General features: G+C 36.1%; 1 protein-coding gene across 5 annotated transcripts in view; it reads left to right on the top strand.

Moving 5' to 3' along the window:
* LCORL (ligand dependent nuclear receptor corepressor like) overlaps positions 1-22,482 on the top strand; it is a 55,368-nt gene that overhangs the window by 17,141 nt on the left and 15,745 nt on the right. For 2 of the 5 annotated variants that reach the window (XM_031061866.1, XM_031061951.1), the window contains exons 5-6: positions 7,070-7,160; positions 16,325-21,194. In XM_031061866.1, coding sequence (XP_030917726.1) covers positions 7,070-7,160; positions 16,325-21,194 — 4,961 coding nt within the window. Of the gene's footprint in view, positions 1-7,069; positions 7,161-8,571; positions 12,844-16,324; positions 21,199-22,482 lie in introns of those variants that run through there. The other 3 variants (XM_031061904.1, XM_031062008.1, XM_031062053.1) reach the window with 3 other exon arrangements.

Genomic DNA, 22,482 nt, shown 5'->3' with positions numbered 1-22,482 from the left:
TGAACATCTTACCTACCAGGGAAGTTGTATTGTGCTTTCTGTTTTCCATGAATGTGTTAATTTTGAGCTATTTTATCTTTTTACTGTAGTGATGGCAACACAAGCAAATAAGTTCAAGATTAAAAATGTCAGCCTGCTCTTTTTATTTGCATTGTGTTCTAAGTGCAAAGATTCATGAAAAAGTTATTTCAATTAGCTTTTGTCAGGAACTGTATATTATTATTGCACCCATCTCTCGCTTCTATACTTTTCCTGAAGACAGCTTGGTTATAGTAAAGTGTCATGTGCTTATGGCAGGGAATTATGACGGTTTTTTAATTGGATTATTTTTTGAAATGTAAATTCTCTAACATAGTATTCTTCTTCAGTCTGGAGACTTCTAAAAGCTGTACTATGGTTCCATTCTTAGTAATGTTTTTTAAGTGTCATGCAACTCTCTTTAGTATTTGCTATTTGTAATTCCTGTTAAAATTTCCAAATGAAGTGGCAGTAACAGGAGGAAGTTCAGATTGCTTTGGTGGATCCTCAAAGTTGAAATCTTTAATTCAAATCCTGTTAAGCAGATAATAATCCAAGTATAAATTCTTTAGGTTCACTTTCTGCCTAGGCAGATGCTTTGTATTTACAATAGTTATCTTTAAAGTGAATGATCTAACTAGTTAAATAGACAGTCTTACTCCTTTACTATGAGAGTGATTTTTGGGCTTGAGAGGCAGGAGTAAACTTTATTTTCCAGATTACTAGAAGCAGTGAGCAGATCCAAGCTAAGTGCTAGCTCAGCACTGAAAGGAGATTCTGCCACTGAAGTTCTCCATTAAAGAAAACTTCCTCCTTTCCTCTGGAGGCCATCTCTGAAGCCAAAAAATCCTTCCAGACTGGATAGCCCTGATTTTTTGGGCTTACAGGGCAGGGTTTTTGTAGCTGGGGAGGGCTGTAGGGTGGCATCTGTGAGAAGCTTGTGTGGCTTCCCTGTGCAAGGCTCAGGCAGCTCTGCCACAGACCCACGCCAGGCTGAAGGGGGGCAGAGGAGCTGGGCTCATGGTGCTGCTGGGAAAGCATGGTTCAGAAAGTGCAAAAATGCTGGACAGGCAGAGAGAGGGGTCAAAACAGCACTGGGAGCAATGAGGTGAGGGAAATGGGGAAGGGAGGTGCTCCAGGCACCAGAGTAGGTATTTCCATGGAGCACATGGAAAGGACCATGGTGGAACATGTGTTCCATTGCAGCTTGTGGAGCAAATACTCATTCACATTGCAGCCTGTGGAACACCCCACCTTGGAGCATCTGGGTGTTTCCTGAAGGGTCTGTGGCCTCTGGAGAAGGAGCTGTGAAGAAGAACTGTACTGACTTTAGCCCTCATTTTCAATCTTGCCTATGCCATTTGGGATGGGGGAAAATAGAGGGATTGGGAATGAAGTTGAGAGCCTGGGAAGAGGTAGGAGTGGGGAAGTGCTTTAATTTTTATCTTTTTCTCATTATCCAAATCTATTTTAAATTGCAATAAATTAATTTTCCCCAAGTCTGTTTTGCCTGTAATGGTAATTGACAAGTGTTTTCCCTGTATTTATCTTGATGATCTTCATCTTATTTCTTCCTGCTCCCCCCTGAGGATGGGGAGTGGTAGAGGGGCTGAGTTGTGGTCTAACTACTGGCCAAGGTGAACCCATTGCACCTCTGGAACTGCAGCACTTGGCCCTGAGTATGAGTTTAAGCATTGGCATCCAGGTATGTTCAGCTGACACCTGACTGGTAGTGCAGTCCCAGAGCATCCTCTACTTTCCTCTGCAGGTGGAAGTGTGGTAATTTAGTAGGGTGCTTTCATTCCTGTGTATCTTGCTGGTAATGAGGCAATCATTTCACTGCCAGTCAATTAGCAGCAACTATCTCCAAAAATACCTGTGTCTTACTCCTTTTTCTAATCTATGTAACTCTTACAGTCCAGGCCTTGATTATGAGTACTGTGTAAAGTGAAACAAAACCCGTTTTCCATGCACTGCATCTAACAAAAGTGAGGTGTAACTGTGTGCTTTTGCAGTATTGCTTTTCTTCTAAACTAAGCCAATGAAGAAGCAGCATCCTTACAGAATAAAATGAGTGAGTAAGAAACAGTGTTGGAATATCCTGAAGGATAAGGATAAATAATCCTTATTTCCTTGTGCAGTCATGGGGCTGAGCTCTTTCAGGAATGTTCCTAGCAACACCAAAGTTTGATCCAGAGGCTTCTTTCACTTGGTAGATACAGGAGGGTTGATAGTTCTCAAGCTTCTAAGCAAAGTGACTTTAAGAGTCCGAAGTAGAAGCAGTACCAATATATTATCTGCAGGTTAAGCTGCACAAGCTTATTCTTGTTACTGGATTTTCTGGAACCAAGATATCCAGAACCACACACTGATAATGTGTAAACATAGCCAAAATATGCAAGAAAATTTTCTTAATTTCCTTGTTTCATTGAACCATCATAGACTGGAAGACATCAAAAGATATCTGGCAGTGTATTGAAAGAATTCCAAACTTTGCTGAAAATAAACTTCTTTTTCTTAATATCCTGGTTTTACTATATGTATTGGTGAAAATACTATATATATTGAAGATACACATGGTATGTTCCCAAGATAAATTGTATGAGCTGTAAATGTATTCAAGAAACAGTTTAATACTTTTGCATGAGAAAGTTCCCCTGAAAAGCTACATTTTTGAGGGGAGTAGGTGTTTTTCTTTGCTGGATGCTATGGTGACAGACAAGCTCCTTGTCAGATGCTTGCTTGCTTACTTCTCTCACGACAGCACAGGGGAGAAAATGGGAAGAGCAGAAAGGAGAGCTTATGAGTTAAGGATGTGGTCACTGCTTGCTACCACTTGCCATCATGGGCTAGACAGACTTTGCTTGGGAAAAAGAATTTGAATATTGCTTAAAATATAATTTTTTCATCATTAATTCAGGCAGTAGAAACAAAAAGAGTCATTGAAACACTGCCTTTCCTCCCTCTTTTCCCAGGCTCAGCTTCACTCCAGGTTCACTTGTGACCATCACCACCCCTGTAGTGCAAGGGGATTGGGTGTGGGCTGTCCACAGTCAGCACCTAATAGTTTCTCTCTGCTGCTGGACTTACCTCTGATATTTTCTCATTCTTTTTGTTCCCATTTTTTGTGTCCATCTGGCACTTTCCCCCCTTTCTTAAATACAGTTCTCCAGAGTTTTCTGCCCAAGTGGCTGCTGGACTCAGCTGTGTCCTGCAGCAGGTCTGGGACCCAGCCATCTGTGTCCAGCACAGGGCAGCCCCTGGCCTGTCCTCACAGATACTGCCAGGACTGGGCCCTGATCACCCAGTGTATGGCCATATACTTTTCATCTGGCATTTTTTTTATGTTACTAAATAGCACTTCAAGTCAAAAAGGGCTACTCATAGTGGTAGTTAAGATACTAAAAGACTTTGGCGTTCCTACTGACAGTTTACAGAAAACTCGGTGTTCAGGAGCACAGAAAATAGCCAGCAAAAGGCAAGGCACGATCAGGAAAAGTACTGAAAACAAGATTGTTGTTTTGTTGCTACAAAACCCCTTGTCCTGTGGATGGATAAGGTAAAGGGAGAGTTGTTATTTACTAAATCTCACCATATTAAAACTAGGTAGGACTCTGAAAATTCTTAGAGGAAGAGACAGGTAATGGGCAGGTTTTGCTCAACTGTTCTTAAAACATCAGAACTGCTGTGACAGGAGGTCCTGGGTCACTGGGTTCACAAAGGGCCTTAGATTTCACAGCTAACAGAACCAAGGCCAAAAACTAAAGCTAGAGTAGGCAGGGATAAATCTCTGAGATCCCTAAGCCAATGACAGCAGCTGCTAGGAGAGCAAGGAGCTGCAGGTAGTGGCCAGGCTGATGTGCTCTTCCAGAGTAGGAGTGGAGTGCTCTCCTGCCTTGGAGGCTGAGGACTGAGTAGTGTGGGTTACCTGATCTAATAAGACAGTTCATTATAGCTACTGAGAGATTTCCTGAAACCCAGAAAAAAAATCAGTTTAGAAATCAAATACCAGTTGTAGGAACTCAAGGCTGACCTGGTTTCTGTTGCTTCCCCTTCTCCTCCCTGCTTCGCTAACATCACTAGCCTGGAGGAGTTTCAAGTGATTGTGGTCCTGATTATTTTGAAAATGAACTTTGATCACACTTAGTTTCATCTTGGTATTGGTGCACCTGATGATCTTGTGCTGAGAATCAAAGGCCAGAGGTTGAGCCATTCCTCTGAGGATAAGAATAATTCAGTTTGCATAGAAATAGCTGCATTAGAAGACCATGAGTAGCAAACCTGAAAAACATCTAATGCATTTTTCTATATTATCCAATGTTTTATACTTTTTTTAATGAAGAATCACTTCTTAGTAGTCATGGCTCCACCTAAAGAGTGGAAGAAATATCATATATTTTATTAAAACCACCTTACAGAGTGGTTTTTCTGTTCCTGATATGATTCAGTTCCTGTCCAGAATTCTTGCTGTAATACTTGTTTTGATTGATTTGTAAGAAATAATAGAAAGCTCTGGCTCAGTTTAGAGAAGACTATTCCTACCTTGCAAGTAACAAGCTTCCAAGATTCATAGTCCACCTGTAGGATGCCTCTTTGCAAACTTTTTGTACCTGATGTACCAAAGTGAACATCTCAACTGTGCATATACATTCATTTCGTTAGGTAGGATTTCACTGTGTCTTAGAGCTTTACAGCAAATGCTCTCATTTTCCTACCAGTTTGAGGTGGGTTTTTGTGAGGGTTGTTTGTTGTTGGTTTTGGTGGGATTTTTTGTGGGTTTTTTTTTTTTTTTTTTTTGATTTGTTGGTTTGCTTTTTTTAAAAGCTTAAATGAAATTACTAAAAAAAATAATCTGTAGTCCAGTGACTCTATCTGGTATTTTGCATGTATATATACAATTTCTTGTATGATTCTCTTTACTGAGTATCATCTTCCCATAGAACATTGTCTCAGGGAGGTGTCATGAACTTAACGAATTTGCATTTGCTGTGTTGGAAGAAGGAAGGAATTTGAACCTCAAATTCCTTCAGTTCTGCACATCCTTTAGAGGCTGAAAATATATCTATTTTTTGATTCAGGAGGCTGAATTTTCACTACTGTGCTCTGTTAGTAATTTTTCAACTGATTGCTAGCCTGGTGTTGTCAAAGCCAGTTCTAAAAGATTGGGAATGAAAATTATTTTCATTATGGACTCTTACAAGAGCCTTTGGATTTTGTTGATTGTTGGGGCTCTTTCTAAAAATCTAGCTAGCTGCTAGCTTTGCCTTTTTTTTTTTCTGTAAATTGGTGGAGAGACAATTAGTTTTTTATTGCTTGATAAGTTGTCAGCTTTGAAGTAGATTTTTTTCCAGTGATCTCTTCTAAACTTTTTTGTGATGCCTATGAGTGTCAACTGAAGATGGAGAAAGGGAGCACGCAAGCACTTAAGAAAGGGAGATTTACTTTGTGCGACTGACAGAGCACAACAGATGAAATCTGTTCCACAGGACTCAGGGACTTTGGGTTGTGCTTGGGTATTCCTGGGTAGGCCAAAATGTCCATGTAGAATTTTTCTGTAGTGTTCTTAATTGGCTTTTTCTTCTGTAATATCAATACATCAGGAAGGTTGGTTAGCATTAATCCTTTCTCTGACTTCAAGATTTTGAAAGGAATATATTTGGGTAAAAAGAAGCACACTTGATAAGGGACATATTTATATATATTTATCCCCTATTGCTGAGTTATGATGTTACTTTTTCTCCTCCTTCAAATAGTACAAAGTAGTTATGGAAGAACAGTCAAAAAGCAGTCGAAAAACAAAAATGTGAATTTGATTATTACGCAGAACTCTATTTCCTTGCATTATTGGTATAAAGGAGAGCTACCCAAACAATTTTCTTGACTTCTTGTTTGACTGTTGGCATTTGGATGCTTCAACCATTGCCTGCATCTGAGGCTGTGGGAAAATATGTGCAATTGATTGATGTTTTAGAAATAATAGGCAGTAACATGAAAATTACACTGTAAATGCAATAAGGGGTAGTATAAAGGTGATTATAGAGTTGAATGTTGAGATACATGTTGAAACTCAAAATTGAATTCGCAGAGCTCAGGCACACAAAACAGCCCAAGTTTGAAACAGAGAACCAAGGAGGAAAGGTATGAAATTAAATATATTTAAGGGATTTAACTATAATTTAAATGTCATTGATTTTTTTAAAGAAAAAAATTAAAAGTAGTATTTTAACTGTTAATGTTTTTAAATACTGATTTTTTAAAACCATTTTTCTATTTCAATACTTCATAGACTTTAACAGCCAAGTATAAATCATGAATTTTAACTTTTACCAGTGACTTGACAGAGCAGAATCCCACCCCACTTTAGGTCTTTCTTTTTTTAATTTCTAATATTATTGCATATATGTGGAGGTAGCAGGAAGAGTATGTATAGTTAAAGTGTTAGAACTCTGTATTGGGCTCAAGCTCTTTTCCCAGTTACAGGGAACTGCATACTGGGAAGTTACCGAGTTACTGGTACCTGCTCATCCAGTAACCTGGTCTGGTGTCATTGCTGACCCTGCTCAGAGCAGGAGGTTGGCCTGGGGGCCTCCTGAGATCCTTATTAGCTTGAATTATCCTGTAAGCCTAGGATTTAGTTATGTCAAGTTTAACTTCAGCATCAGAATTGTGTGTTTGTTTACAGTAAGTAAATATGAATAATAATTGTAATATCAAGTGCATTGTTTTGGTTGCCTTGAAAGTAAGAAGTGCAATATAGACACGTGATTTTTAGGAAAGCAGTCATGTTTGGTTAATACAGGTTCTTTTAAATTTTATTATTTCTGAATGGGTTTACTTTTCATTTTTTCTCAAATTTATAAAGTTTGGTGGCAAATCAAATATACAAAATCATTTGCTGATGGCTGATACTGTTAATGGAATAAGGTGTCAGAAAATTTACAGGATAAAGTAGCTGCTTGAAAATTGTGCCACAGGTGAAAATACATTTGCTGACAAAATCTCTGAGATCTTCCTTAAAGCCACTGTTATCATCACTACTCATTCTTTGCAGGGGATGGAGTGCTAGATCTCTCTACAAAGAAAAGCGCAAGGTTGGAAGAACCAAAATATGATCCCTTGTGTTCTGAAAACTCAGTGTCTGGGTAAGCAATGTTTAGGACTCTCTTTGGCTTATCAAAAAGACAATCCAGGTTTCTCTTCTTTGGCCGGGTTTTATGTTCATAACATACCTGTATATACTGGCACACACATGTGGTTCCTATTTTGCTTTCAAAAGAATTTTTGTCACTCATAAGTGTGTGTCTATGTATATATCATATGTTTCATTTGTCTTTTTTCCTTTTTTTTTCTGTTTAAAGAAAAGTTATCAGAACAATCACCAAACTTTAGTTCATGTTACTAAAAATTACATGAAAATTGATTACATAACACAGTAGAAGTAAGAGACTAGTAGAAGAAAATGCAAATAATTCTTTTAGAATTTATTTAGGGAATTTCAATTCTGGACAAAAATGACCATGTTAATAATTAGATGCAAAATCTTCTTCAACTAACATGAACAAGTTAAATGACTCTTACCTATTATATTCCTTAATAGAGAGAGAGCAAGCGCGTGAGAGAGAGCTCTTAATCATCATACTTATATTTGCATCATGGTTCTGACTATGGTGTGTGGTGGCAAATGGTTAAATTTCTTTATTCAGCAAGGAAAACGTTATTGCACCTGCTGAAAGCTACCACAAAATTAGTGAATTGCTTTGTTTTGTTGGATTTTATGATCTTGGCATCCTCCCATCCACTAGCCATAGCAGGACCCTTTTTGTCACCTGTACGTCTTACAAATAACTTATTACAAATAGGACTACAGTAGCAGCATTTGTTGAATGATGTAAAAGTGCATTTTATTAATTTGCTGATATGAAAAAGTTTGAAAATGGATGGCTTTGTAATTAGTGAGCTGTAAATAGTGAGTAGAAGTTTTTAAAATTTTGTCTTATTTTGCGAAAAATGGACTTGGTTGTTAACTACAGCACTTTATCTTCTTGTTGTAGAAAGCCTAGTTTTGTGTAAGTCTGGGATGTTTGTGTGTAGTTATGTACTTATTGCTGCAAATTTTCTATAAGGGGGTTGACTCTTTTATTACTTGTTTAGCGGTAACGTCACGTTTCTACTAACAAAAACTCCTTCAGGATTTGGGTATTTAACAGAACGTTAATTGTATAATTAAAATTATAACAGTGTTGCTCTGCAAGCATGTGAACAAGGGAATATAGCAAGCACATGAGACTATTACTAAATACTGAGCTAGGATATAAAGTTCTTGGAAGGGCTGCTGTAGAAGCCACGGTATGATTTTTGACACACTGTCCTACCAGAACTGTAACATTTTGCTAGGATAATCATTTAACTACCACATCTCAAAGGCTAAAAAGTATCAGAAGCAGTGATGTTACCGAAGCAAGGAGTATAATAAAGGAGTGGACCCTTCCCTTCCATAGCTGTGTGAGAGTCTCTCATACATCAGTTTACCATCGTTTCATTCCATCCATCCAGGAGACTACACAGAAACAGAGAGGACTATGTGGAAAGAAGTGCTGAGTTTGCAGATGGTTTGCTCTCAAAAGCTTTGAAAGACATTCAGTCTGGAGCACTGGACATAAATAAAGCAGGCATACTTTATGGCATACCTCAAAAAACTTTACTTCTCCACTTAGAAGCCTTACCAGCAGGAAAGCCTGCACCTTTTAAAAATAAAACTCGAGATTTCAATGATAGTTATTCATTTAAAGACAGTAAAGAAACTTGTGCAGTCCTACAAAAAGTAGCCTTGTGGGCAAGAGCTCAAGCAGAGCGCACAGAAAAAAGTAAACTCAGTCTACTTGAAACCTCAGAATTAAAATTCCCAACAGCTTCCAGTTACCTCCACCAGTTAACTCTACAGAGAATGGTCACTCAGTTTAAAGAAAAAAGTGAAAATCTACAATATGAAACTTCAAGTCCCACTGTACAATTAAAAATTCCTCAGCTAAGAATAAGTTCTGTGTCCAAACCACAGTCTGATACTGCTGGTCTTCTGGATGTTATGTACCACGTTTCTAAAACCTCCTCAGTCTTAGAAGGATCAGCTCTTCAAAAATTGAAAAATATCCTCCCTAAACAGAACAAAATTGAATGTTCTGGACCTGTAACTCACTCAAGTGTTGACTCCTACTTTCTGCATGGGGACCTCTCTCCTTTGTGTCTTAATGCTAAGAATGGGACAGTAGATGGAACCTCAGAAAATACAGAAGATAGTTTGGATCGTAAAGATAATAAGCAACCACGGAAAAAACGTGGCCGCTATCGGCAGTATGACCATGAAATAATGGAAGAAGCAATTGCAATGGTAATGAGTGGGAAAATGAGTGTTTCCAAAGCACAAGGAATTTATGGGGTACCTCACAGCACTTTAGAATATAAAGTAAAAGAAAGATCTGGAACATTGAAGACTCCACCGAAGAAGAAACTCCGTTTACCAGATACTGGCTTATTTAATATGACAGATTCAGGGACTGGCAGCTGCAAAAATAGTAGCAAGCCTGTGTAGAATAATTGTTAGCAAATTGTTTTGTGTGTGTGTATGTATGTCTGTATACACACACTATGTGAGAAATACATATGCTCACTCTGACAGAAGACATGAAATTATACAGTTCAAAAACCACATACATGCCTTTTGAAAAATAGTTTTATTCAGGGTTTTCACTGTGGACAGAATTATAGAGTTGCTCACTTAATTCTGATAGTGTGTATTTAATATAATCCATGTATAAATAGGTGAAAAGATTCAGGTTTTATTTAGTAGTCACTAGCCTAAAGATGTTTTGGGAAAACAAGTATTTGTCATGTGAAGCATAATTTTTAATTGGTGGAGAACCACTTTACCCATTCAATTATCCATCTTATTATGGAAATATAACAACCAAGGGTTAGCAGACTTTTATAGTTCACAGAATACTTGCAATAAATTGTAAGTAACTCAGATTACACACAGCAAGGGATTTTAAAAAAATGATAGTTCCTCACAAGGAAGTGAATTTGTGAAGTATTAGTAGGATATAGTACATTCTGTGAAAGAAAAAAAGTTCGTTATTTAAATATCCAATACAAGTAAGAAAAACATTTCATTACAAAAATGTGTGTTTAGCAGGCATAAACTGCATTTTTTTATAATTTTAAAAAAATTTTGTTGTTGGTTTAGAAAGAAATTGGTGTTTACAAAGTGTACACTTATGAAATCTGAGAAATTACTGTAGTTATAGAATTATTAAATATGAAATAAGATGGAATACTAAGAGCATAAAATAATTTAAACTTTAACATAATTTTCCTTTTTAGTTTGACAATTAAGGTAACTTGTAAGGTTTAAAAAGAAAGTTGGAATGCAACTTAGAGCATGTTCATAATGTGCACAGAATGAGCTTGAGAATGGTTTGGGTTTGTTTGTTTTTTTGTTTAAACGTGCTGGTTAGTTGATGTTATGACTACTTAAAAGTTATTTAAGGATTGTGTCACACTCCTATTGAAAAACCTCACTGTAACTGTAATGTATTTGCTGCTGTGACATTTCAAAACATTTTCAGTTTATCAAAATGAATACCAAGTTACATTATCATCTTGCTAATAACCAAATTTGCAGTTCAGGGTCTTGATAGAAATACAAATATGAAACAGTGAAGCTGTTTTGAACTTTCAATAATATAAATTCTTTATAAATTTGGTAGTTAGAAGTTAGACAGTTCATTTTAAATATCTAACTTTAATAGAATTTAAGGGAGACCAATTACCTTCATATTGCAGTTTTTACATGAATTTCAAAGTATTCACATTGGACTTTTTATCACACTTAATTTTTTTATGTAATATGAAAATTATATGTCTACATATGAATGGGGGCTTGCTTCATACATTCACTACTGAACATCAATGCCCTTTTCCTCTCAACATGTAATTTTTTCTCTATGTATCTAATTTGGCATAAAAAAGGCTCTCCAACTTTTATACACATGGTGCTCATGCACATGTTTTTTTCCCCACTTAAATTTCCACGTGTATGGGTTAATTGTAGAAATTAAATGGGACATTAGATACATATGGGCCACATCAGGTAATTTCATTTATAGATAGACTTGCCATTAAATTCAGTGGAGAGCATACTGCAATACTGGTGGCAAAATCCAGCCCACATCTATTAACACTACTAAAAAATGGCAACATCCACTTTAAAACAGAATAATCCTTTGAAACTGCACAACCAGTATCTCAGTTCCTTGGTCTCTCAGATCTATACTGAATCTCCTTCAGTCATTAAGTTTACTTGCATATTACAGAATGAATCTCTCAGGCACATGATGATTCTTGGGGTGTCCTGTGCAGGGTCAGGAGTTGGACTCAGTGATCCTGGTGGGTCCCTTCCAACTCAGCTTAATCTGTGATTCAATGATTTTAAGCAGAACTATACCTGGTAAGGAGTTCGCAGAACAGCAGATGTCAGGGTCATCTTTCATTTTAAAAGAATTAAGCCATATTTTATGAGGGCCAGAAGGATTAATTTGTGAATAAATCCCCAGTGAAAAATGCAGCTGAAAAAATGGATTAAAAGTTTCAACATCTGTCTTTATACAGTTTTACTTGCAAAAATCTGGGGCTTCAATACATTGCCTAATATTTGTACCATACTGATGTTTTCTACTCCTCAGACATTGTTAGAAATTTGAGTCAGAACTTTATATTGAAGGCAAGTGACAGTACTCTTTTTATATCATTTAAAAGATGACCTGACCAAAAATTTAACAGGATTCATAAAATCAGGGATCATTTTACTATTGACTTAACAGTACTCAGTAGTTTTGTATGTAATATTATAATTAATTTTCAACATTTTAGTACTTGTATTTATTTTTTGGTCAGAAATAGTAATTAAAATATTTTTTGATAGTTTATAGATGATACTCAACCTGTAAGTGTTTAAAGAACAGAATTATTTGTTTCTAATTGTTAGGCTAACATTTTAATTACTCAACTAAGGAAAGGCAGGGAAATGTGTAAATTCTCCTCCCCCAACCCCTATGTATTTCATTAATGTCATTTAAATTATACATTTTGAACTGTTTTATAAATTCAGTTACCAGTCACTACTTAGTAATTGACAATTTCTGAAAATTCCTGTTTCAGCAGAATTTTAAATGAAGGCGAAAGCAAGCCCTACATGCTTTCTACTTATTTGAATGTTTCTCAAGTATTTTATATTAAAAAACAGTGCCTCTGTTTTTAGAACTACTGCTCAGTAAAGTTGTTTAAACCATTTCTGGTAGCTAATGACAATTTTATATTAAATTGTATATTAACTTTAGTGAGACTGATTTTTTTAGTTGTTTACAGTACAAATACTTGTATTTGTTTTTTAATTGCAGTATTTCCATTGTCGCAGTAATTTAGTAAAACTCTATGGCTGCCTTGATTTTTGACAGATTTTTGTTAACAACTGATTTTTAGGCAATTAGTTATATTTATGCATAAATCAATTGCACTATAATTCATGAATTATTTATTACAATATTTTCTAATGAATTCCATGTATTTGTCTTGTGTTGTAAATGTACTGTAATTCTGTTTCTTCTTTGTGTTGTTATATTCCTAAATCTGATTGTATGAATTTAATTGTTTAGTTAACGTGTTTCTACGTTGTAATTTGTAGTAAAGCACTTCAATGCTTTTGCACATAAATTTACAACACTGATATGTGATTGATTTGCTCATTCAGTAAAAAAAAGAAAGAAACAAAAACCTGTACACTGACTTATTTGACTTATTCTTGAGGCACAAGTTGATTAGCAGTGGCATAAGACCAAGAACTGTACAAATTAAGCTCATAATGACTAATTTGCTATGAGAATTTTATCAGAAAGTAGCTTTAAGGAAGGATGTTTTCTTTACTCAGAATTGATTAATTACTAATGAGAACAAAATCAGAAAATTAATTTTCTAACACCCCCTTTAGTTAGCAGCTAAAAATTACAAATAGTATAGTTTTTTTGAGGTACTTACTTACTTAATAAAGGCAGAAAACAAACATTTCTGTAAGACAGATTTGTATTTCTATAGTAGTTCCATTCTGTTTGTATGAGTACTTGAAACTATGTTCTGTTCCAGTTTTGTTGCTGTTCCTGGTCTGTACAGTTCTTGCTAGAGTGCTCTATCTTCTCTCTGGCTGAGACAGCAAGGAAGGTTCTCTTTTGGGAGTCCTCTGATAGAGCTCTTCCCTGATAGTTTTTAGTTGTGGAGGAGGCCAAGTTTTACTTCTTTATATGTAAATTAATACACTGAAAGTCTGGGAATTAACCTTATCACATCGGTGCCTTTATGCCGTTTTTGGACTCTAGTCAATCCCCACTCCATGTTATTAAGTGCCCCTATCTGCCAGAAGGGAAACATCATTCCATGCTTAACCTTGGTCCTGAGTGATACAGAAGGTGCCAGGGTAGCAGTGCACGTTGATCCTCTCACCTCTCCACCCCTTAGTTTCCTGCCCAATCTCTCCTGCCATCTTTCTGTGTCTGGTTTGGAGGAAGCGTGCGGTTTGTCAAAGTGATAGGTCTTCCTTCTGTGGAATTATTGCTTAAGCCTTTTATCCTGAGGATAGGCTAAACTACAGTGGGACAACACAAATTTAAAGAGATACAGGAAGGTATTACAGGAAACTGAAGTATAATTATAATAGTTGTATTGAAAAGCTACTAAAAATTAGTATGTTTAAATATATTGACATCTCTACAGGGAGACACTTCAAGGAAAATGTGTTGCTTTAATGCTTGAATTTGTTTGTGTAGTAAGCTCTGCTCCCAAGTGGTGGCTAAGGGCTCCATGTGTCTGTAGGAACTCAGAAGATCAATCACAATAGAATAGATGAAAGTTGTCTGTTGTCTGTCAGCTTTAGAAACTAACTCACTTTAAGGGAAAGCAGATTATAGATGCCACACAAGGGTGGGTAATCAGGAAAGAAATTGTTTTTAGAAGAATGTCTGTGATAATCAGAATATCGCTTTATACAACAAATTGATCTCCACATAGCAAATTCAAAAGTTTTGAGGCCTGTGGATGATTTGGTCACTCCCTTTGAGCAGGTTGTAAGGCTTCAGAAGTTTCTTCCACCAGTGAACATACTTTAAATAGCAGTTATGGATACAGGTCCTCTATAGTTCAAGCTCTCCAGTGAAGCTATAGACACACCTTGCAAGTCTAGACAGATAGAAAGGTATTAGTTTAAAAATTCAGTCTAAAAAAGACTCTGCTATAGCTATCTTTTTAGAAAATTAGTACTTAACAGATTTACTCTGGTTTACAAACAGAATATGGAAGATGGAGGCCTAGTGGCATGTTGATTTATTTATCTTTTTTTAATCTGGCCTTTCAAAGCATTAATTCAAATCATGGTGTTGGGGAGGGCAATTACCTTTTATCCTTAATTGTACTATTAGAATGAGCTTTCTTCTCACAAGTGTAGTGATTGTGAGACCTTATGACTCCTGAATTTGTTGGAATAACAGACTTTTCTCAGTGTAGCGGCAATTCAAAAAGAGTCAAATCCTGACACTGACATTCCCTTGAATAATGTGGGTTTTATTTTAGATTGCAAGTGCAAAGAGGTTTTGGTTTTTTTCTTTTTAAGACTTAATCATTTCAGATTAAATATTATCTGAACTTCAACTAATACCATCACAATTATCTTACACCTCTATGAGTTAGTATCATCTAGATGCCTGATGAATGTATACCATTTCATGCTGAATATTACAGGAGAAGGGAAAAAATATGAAGAATTATTATGCACAGTTGGCTGGTTTTAAGCTCTAAACGTTAAAATATGTCTAGGACAATAGAAATACAAGTTTGCATCCAGTAAGAAACTTGAAGCTAGAAGTTATTATTGATGCTTATAATTTTGGGTATGACTCAATTAATGAATAGTTAACTATATTTAAATATAGCACATTAAATTTTAAATATGTTTGTTCATTATCAGTACAGTTGTAAAAAAATCAGAATGAAAGTTTTTTGAAGTACAGGCTTAAATACAAAAAAATTACAGGGGATAGATAATCACAGGGAAAAAAGTTAGTGTCATGTTCAGAGTTTGGTGATATGTTTAAACTATACATACTTTTCTAAAACAGAATTCTTCCAACATTTTCTGCTCATGCAATTGGTTTCAGTAAAACATTTGAATTAGGTGTTAACTATCTCTTGATAGTTGCTATCCAGCATAAGGATTTTGTATTTAATTGAAGAAATACCTGTATTAATTTCTACCATGGAAAATTTTCAGCTTTTCAGTATAAATGATTGATTAGGTAAGTAGTGACATTAGTTTTAATAATTTATAAGAAATTGATTAAATAGTTAAAGTAGTATTTTTTAAGTTGGTTTTTTTTAGTCAATACATTTGAGAACAACTGCTCAGCAGTCCTTCGATATAGGCCTACCCTGTTTTAAGGATTTTTAAAGGATATTAGCTTTTATCTTAGAAATTACTTATTCCAGTGGTGATTATCTCTTTTTCTGTTTAAGGAATCTGTGTGTGTGCACACACGTGTGTGTTTAATGTATTGCAATGAAGAGCTTGTGATGCACCACTGCAATATTTTTAAAAACTGAAAGGGAAAATTTTACCTGCAAAGAGCACTAGGCTATTTTTCAATTTTCTGTTAGCTTGTTAAGTGTTCTTTAAATATAAAAATAAAAATGTCTTTAGAAATACCTTGAAGTGTATCCTGAAGAGCACTCAGTACACTTGAGTATTTAAATATCAAAGAGTGGGATTCAGGAAAGATGGATCCATTCTTTCCTCTGCCACAACCTTGGACCTCACTCATTTACCTCCTCTGTGCCCCAGTTAGTGAAATGAGAGTAATACCAAGCTTGCCAGGCTCTTGGTGAGGTTTTCATTCATTAATAGTTAAGATAGTTTGAAATACCAGAAAGTTAACATTGTTGTAATTGCAGTTAGGTTCAAGAAGCTATATTTCAAATTATTCTTTTTTTCTTTAATTTTTTCATTATTATTTTTCTGAGTGGTAGTTTAGTGCTGTCACTGATAAGATGCATATCATTGCTAGTGACACTTACAAGTATGATTGAATACTGCAAATAGGCCAGAACTATTTTGTAAATGTCAGGTTTTTAGGCTTGAGTTTAACCATTATAAAAAACATTAGATGTGGTGTTTTACTGTAATTTATATTTTGTTTTGATTTGTTTTCATTTTCAGTTCAAGCTCAACAGCTGATGCAAATTCAGAGGAAACAGCTAATTTGGAAAAAGGAAAATCAACATTAAACAAAGTTTTGGAGTCTTTTTGTGCATATCACTGGCAACAGACTTTGGCTATGTTAAAATTCCTATTACAGGAGGAAAATGTTCCTATAGTTTGCAGTTGCAAGCAAACACATTTGGTCCACTCTGAAACTCCCAGTTCCCTTACTGAAGAGGATGTTCACATTCCATTTTGCACTTGCAATGGACACATGCTGACAAAAAGGTGCTGTTTACAAAATCAAAGGCCAAACACTTGTTTACCATCTCTGTCTGTTTGTATTAAAGATTTCCATTCTTTGTCATGCCAAGCTGTAGCAATTGGATGTATTAAGACAATGGTGAACAAAGCATGTAGTTCTCCTAAGTATTGTGCTGACCAGTTGCAAAATTATAACAGGCATTCTGTGAAAGCAGCAGCATGTACATATTCAGCTAAGGACTGTGACCTCTTAAGCAGCATTAAAAATTCAAACAGATCCCGCAGTCCATCGCCACCTCCACTATCACCTGTACACAGTAAAGAATTTGAATTGTCAGAAGGAATGGTTATGGACTTTCCAACTTTAGACAACAACAAGCTTGAAATTTCCATCAATCAGCCTCCATCCCTCTTGCCAGCTGAAGGAAGCAAGGGAGAGTTTGAGTATGAGGGTAAAACATGCAAAGGAAAAGAGGTTGATTATTCAGATGGAGCACTGGGATCAGCAGACCAGGAAAGCAGTGATGATTATATGAACTCTGAGAAAGGTGAACATTCTGCCATTTTTCAAGATTTAATGGATCGCATTAATGAGAAGTTGAAATCAATAGACACTACAGATCTAGCCACAAATCTTGTAAAACTTTCTAGCAGTGACAGGGCACCAGAAAATGATGTCAAATTAGGAGACTTCATAACTTCTCTTTTGCATAATGCTAAGGCAAGTGATTACAGCTTTATGGAATTACTTCGCCAGCATGATAAAGAAGTGGAAAATAAAATTATTCAGACAAGATTTCGCAAGCGTCAGGAAACTTTATTTGCAACGTATAATTCTCCTGACTCACCAGTCATTCGACGACAGTCCTTGCAAATCAAGAGGGAGCTTGCAAGCCTTGATGAAACTCTTGTACGAAAAAAGTCAATTTCTGAGAGAAATGCAAAGAAATCTACAAAAAAAATTGATAAAATGCATCCAAATAAAAGACATACTTTTACTGTAATAGATGAGACTTTGCAACATCTTGAAAGTAATCCATGTGTGAACTGCCAAACCAAACCAATGTGCTTTCCAGTACACCAAACAGAGTCTTTCAATCTACCTCTTACTAATTTTCAGACCAGCTCCAGCTTTTTAGTTCTTTCAGAAAATAGTGCTATTGCAGCCAGCCAGGCAAAACTCCCAAATACACAAGGAGATTGTGCAACCTTAAAAGAGACTGGTGCAATTCCTCTGAAGGATGAGAGTAATGAAATCTTGGGTAGAACTAAACGTAACATTGTGCCTCCTGGGTGGTACTCTGTGTATGTAACAAACAATATCATGTTTAGAAAGTCATCCAGCACAAGAAAGTCCTTGAAAAGTTTGGAAAAGATGAGAATAAATAAAAATCTTCATGCTGAAAGATGCAGTGACATAAATATAAGCAAAATTGTGAGAGACACAAATCTGCAAGTTGTTGTGGAGCGTTTAGAAGATACAATAAGCTTATCCAGAAAGACTAGCAACTCATTGTTGGATAGTTACAAAATAAGCCAAAATTTAAAAGATAATGCTTATGAACAGGTTATGAACCCAGCTACTAGAAGGGGCTTACCTTTCACTCTGAGTGAAATGGGATGCACAGGACAAACCTTCCTTCCACATTCACATGTGCCAAGCAGCAGTAAAATCAAAGCAATTTGTGTTGCATCAAACACACAAGAAACTGTTATAGATCAAGAAATTAATGACAGCCTTTTGAAATCTCTGGCCTTTAATTCAAGCAGTTCAGCTTCCAGTAATGGGGACTTGCATGTAACTTCTGAAGCCGGGGAGATCCCATCTCCCTTAAACTACTCTAGTCCTGTTAAGCTTATGTTTGTCTCAGAAGTTAACAGTCATGAAGGAGTCAAATACGCATTGACATCTGCAGCTGCATCTTCTAAGGGAAGCACAGATCTTTGTTTGTTTCTGGGGCACACAAATGCTTTGTTAGATAAACAGGCCACAGGTGACCTTTCTTATGCAGTCTGTGTCAAGGGTTGTGATTGCAGTGAAAATGATACTAAAGAGAGGTCAAGCTGTGTTTATGCAGAAGCTGCTACAAGCTCTTGTCCAGTTGGTCAAATTAACATAAATGACTCCAAAAAAAATGATGAAGTTGTGGAGAAATCAAGCAGTAGCAGTGAATTAGTTTTCAAAAGAAAACCTGGTAGACCAAAGAAAATAGGTCCTCAGGTAGTTAAGCAGGTTAAGAGACCCATTGGACGGCCTCCTAAACCAAAAGTAGACATGAGTGGAAGCACAAAACCTAGACCTGAACTTAGCTGTGGTGGTAAAAGCATCAAGTCTGATGCAGCAGCAATGGAAGAAATTAACAGCAACAAAAATATTACTGTGACAGTTGTTTTTGGAAGGTCAAGAAGAACTAAGAGACATGTTTCTGAAGGTAATCTAAATCTCATCAGCATTCTGCCCACACAACATATTGATTCTAATTTTGCCAATGATCCCAGCAAAACAAGGCACAGTGCGGAAACTGGAAATGCTTTAACTGAAACAGTAAAAGCCTTCCAGAATCCTTCTGCTGAAAAGGAGGTCTCTGGTTATGACTATGTCAGGCCTATCAAGGGCAATCTGGCATCAGCACATCCTTGCAGCAATGTTATACGGCAGATTAAGAAACCATTAACCACTGTTCGAAAACCTGGCAGGCCAGCAAAAGTAAAAATTTCCGGCATATCGGTGACTGTCAGCAGACTTTCACCTCAGGAAAGAAAAGTGAGCATCAGCAATGGCTTGCCTCCTTTACAACAGCAGAATGTGTTAGAAAAAAACATACCACAGGAAAGAAAAAATCAACTGTGCAATAATATGGGTCAAGTAAAGAATATGCAGAAAGATTCTAGAGAGGATGGGTCACACAATGTTACTACAACAGTGTCAAGAAAACGTGAAATTCCTTCAAGACACTCTGCTAGAGACAGAAAACCTTCGCTGCATTTTTTGCATTCATTAGCATCTTCTAGTCCATTTACTTGTAGAAGTGCCTTACTACATAAATCTTACAAACTCCATTTGAAAAAAGCTAAAGAGCGAAAGGAAAAACTTACACAATCCAATCAGTGCACAGCATCCAGAGATACCTCAGAACAGAGAAATCCAGGAAATGCTAAAAAGGACCTAAAGGATGGTGGATTCGGGCCCATTAATGAGGTATCATCAGATCCCATTTTTTCATCAAATCCCTCTCTCAGGTGGTGGCCTACTTCCACTTCAAGTGACACCTTGTTGGAAGAACTAAACAATAGATTTGAACAGATGACTAATACCTGGTTGAGAGTGGGGGGAAGTGAGTTTGACAAACGTGTATGTGAAAAAAGGGATCCCATTGAACAAGACTGTAATACTGAAATGTCAGACCCTTTAGACTCCTGCCTTGTAGGACTTGAAACATCACCTATAAAAATGCTGTTCCAGAAAAAGTGTAATATGAATGAACTCTGCACCTGGTTTATGCAAACTACAGAAACACAGTCTCTCTCTCTTGTGAGAAAGGCAAATGCTCGCAATCCCTTAGAGGTAGTTAGTACTAAAGAGATAAAGATGGAAACTAAACAATCTGATCCTAGCACTTGCCCTTTCAGAAAGCACTTTAAAAAGTTTGCACTATCCTCCCCTTCAAAACCAGCAGGGAAATTGCAAATGTTACATAACATGGTGAGGTCTCCAGTCTTAAGCATGAAAAATAATTTCACTTTAGCCAGATTAAAAAGAAATGAATTTAAGAAGTTGCAGCGTGATAGGTGGGGACAAACAAAAAAGCTCTATAATCAGGCTCCTGGAGGCTGGAAATCAAAAAAGAAAAATCTGCAGTTATTTTGCCAAAGCCAATTGTTTAAGAGTACAAGTGGGGAAACCAGTGATGAAACACCCAAGCTGCAGGAGAAAGATACAGTAGAAATCCAGCCCGCTCAGACTTTGGTAGAGTCTCAGAATAGCCTCTTGCCAACTGAAAATGAAACCAGAGATGCATTTGTTGAACAGATGATGGGATCGTCTGACTTTAACCCACATCCTGGTTTAGCAAATATACTTAAGTCACATTCAGAGGCAAATGGAACAATTCGTTGCCAGCAAAATGTTAGAAAAGAACAAAGCCAAGATAAACTGTTTCAAAATACTTGGAAAGCCAAAACCTTTAAAGACTGTAGGATATTTCTGAGAAAAATCAACCATATTGAGCAGCACAGTTCATTAAAGTTAAATAATGTCATTTACTCTCCTGAAGCTGTCGACAGTAAAAGCACTCAGGCCTATATGGAAGAAAAAAGACATCCTCTTTTAAGGTCCCATTCTACTAAACAAAATACATTAAAGAAACAAGAAAATGAAGTGGAAACATCTAAAGGATCTAATTCTTCTAAAGTGATTGAAAAGCTGGATGGCCAGTTTCACAGCAGAAAATTAAGTAGTGGTCTAAACCAGGACGATAATCCTGCTGGTAGTTCTGAAGGTCTTACTAGAATAAACAAAAGGAAAAGTCCGCAATGGGAGACCACTGATACAAATTTAAGAAAAAGGCATAAGAGACAATCATGCAGTAGTGGACAAATGGCACCTTATTACCCAAAGTACCAAGTAGGTAAGTTCTTGTTCCCCACTTCATCTTTAAATTGAAATCCTAAAGAATTGGAGAAGTCAAGCAACTAAGCACTTTTTTGTTTATTGCATGTTACTCATTTTAATTTCAGACAAGTCATGAAATCAAACATTGCATAACATCAGAATAATTCAGAAAGTGCAATTTTAAAATGTTTATAAACTTTTGCACCACTCTTTCAGCTCTGATAAGCTAACCAATATAGTTTAGACAGACAAGAAGTTCTGACATTCTGTAGTCAGTCACAACTAGCTATTGACTTCAAAAGGAACAGAATTTCATTCCATTGTGTAGTTTCTCTCATAGTGTGAGGAGGAGTAAGCTATAAAATAAAGCATAAATTCAATGCATTAGCATATAGCTGGTTTTTAAAAAATTCTCATTGGATGATTACTGTTACAAATCAGTCATAGTTTTGTAATTTTACAGTAAAAGATGGTATTTTGTACTTCTGAAAATTATTTAGTCAGAGACCCATTTTCGTATCCTTTCCATGCCAAGTGAAATCTGCTGACTCTAAGGGGTTTGCACAGTGAATCCTTACACAACAATTTAAAATGCAAAATTATTTTTCACAAGAACAGTATACAGTTACTCTGCTAAATACTTGGCTTGGAATCTTTTAGCTAGTGTGAAATTAAATCATTTTTAAAGATAGGTATTTATAAATACATTGTAATACAACTGTGATCTCAAAAAGGCCATTATATTACTTAGAAAGAGAGTACACTTGTGTAATTATTTCTTCTGTTGGGTGAAGAGATATCCTTAAACAGAAGTCTTAACTAATTTCAACAAAATTGCTAAGGTGTGAAATCCTTGCCAAGTAAAACACAAGTCCTGCAATGTGATTTAAGTTACTGCCTTTGTAGAAACAATATTGATACTGGCCAAATATGAAAACCTTATTCAAAATATCAGGTCAAAACTTTAGGTCCTCTTTTGTATTCTATCTTTTAGAAAAGGATCTCTGATAATAAATGGAAAGGTTAATTTAAGTTGTAATATAAACAATATAATGGCTCTTGTATGCTTTATTTCTTTTGTACTTCATGTGATATATAGAATTCTTCATATTAAGCTCATTCAGTATAAACCTGCTTTTTCCAAAGTACAGCATTTTTTTATCTGTGGACTGCTCTTTTGTATTTTGATTCATTGATCTGTGGCCAAGCTCAACATAAATAATTTGTTTTAAGAAGCAAACTTTGACACAAAATTGCTGTTGAAAAAAAACCAGGAAAGGATAGAATATACCCATTTCTA

This window comes from Geospiza fortis, unplaced genomic scaffold (genome assembly GCF_000277835.1).
Source record: "Geospiza fortis unplaced genomic scaffold, GeoFor_1.0 scaffold40, whole genome shotgun sequence".
Taxonomy (NCBI): Eukaryota; Metazoa; Chordata; class Aves; order Passeriformes; family Thraupidae; genus Geospiza; species Geospiza fortis.
This window is presented reverse-complemented; position numbering and strand designations above follow the sequence as displayed.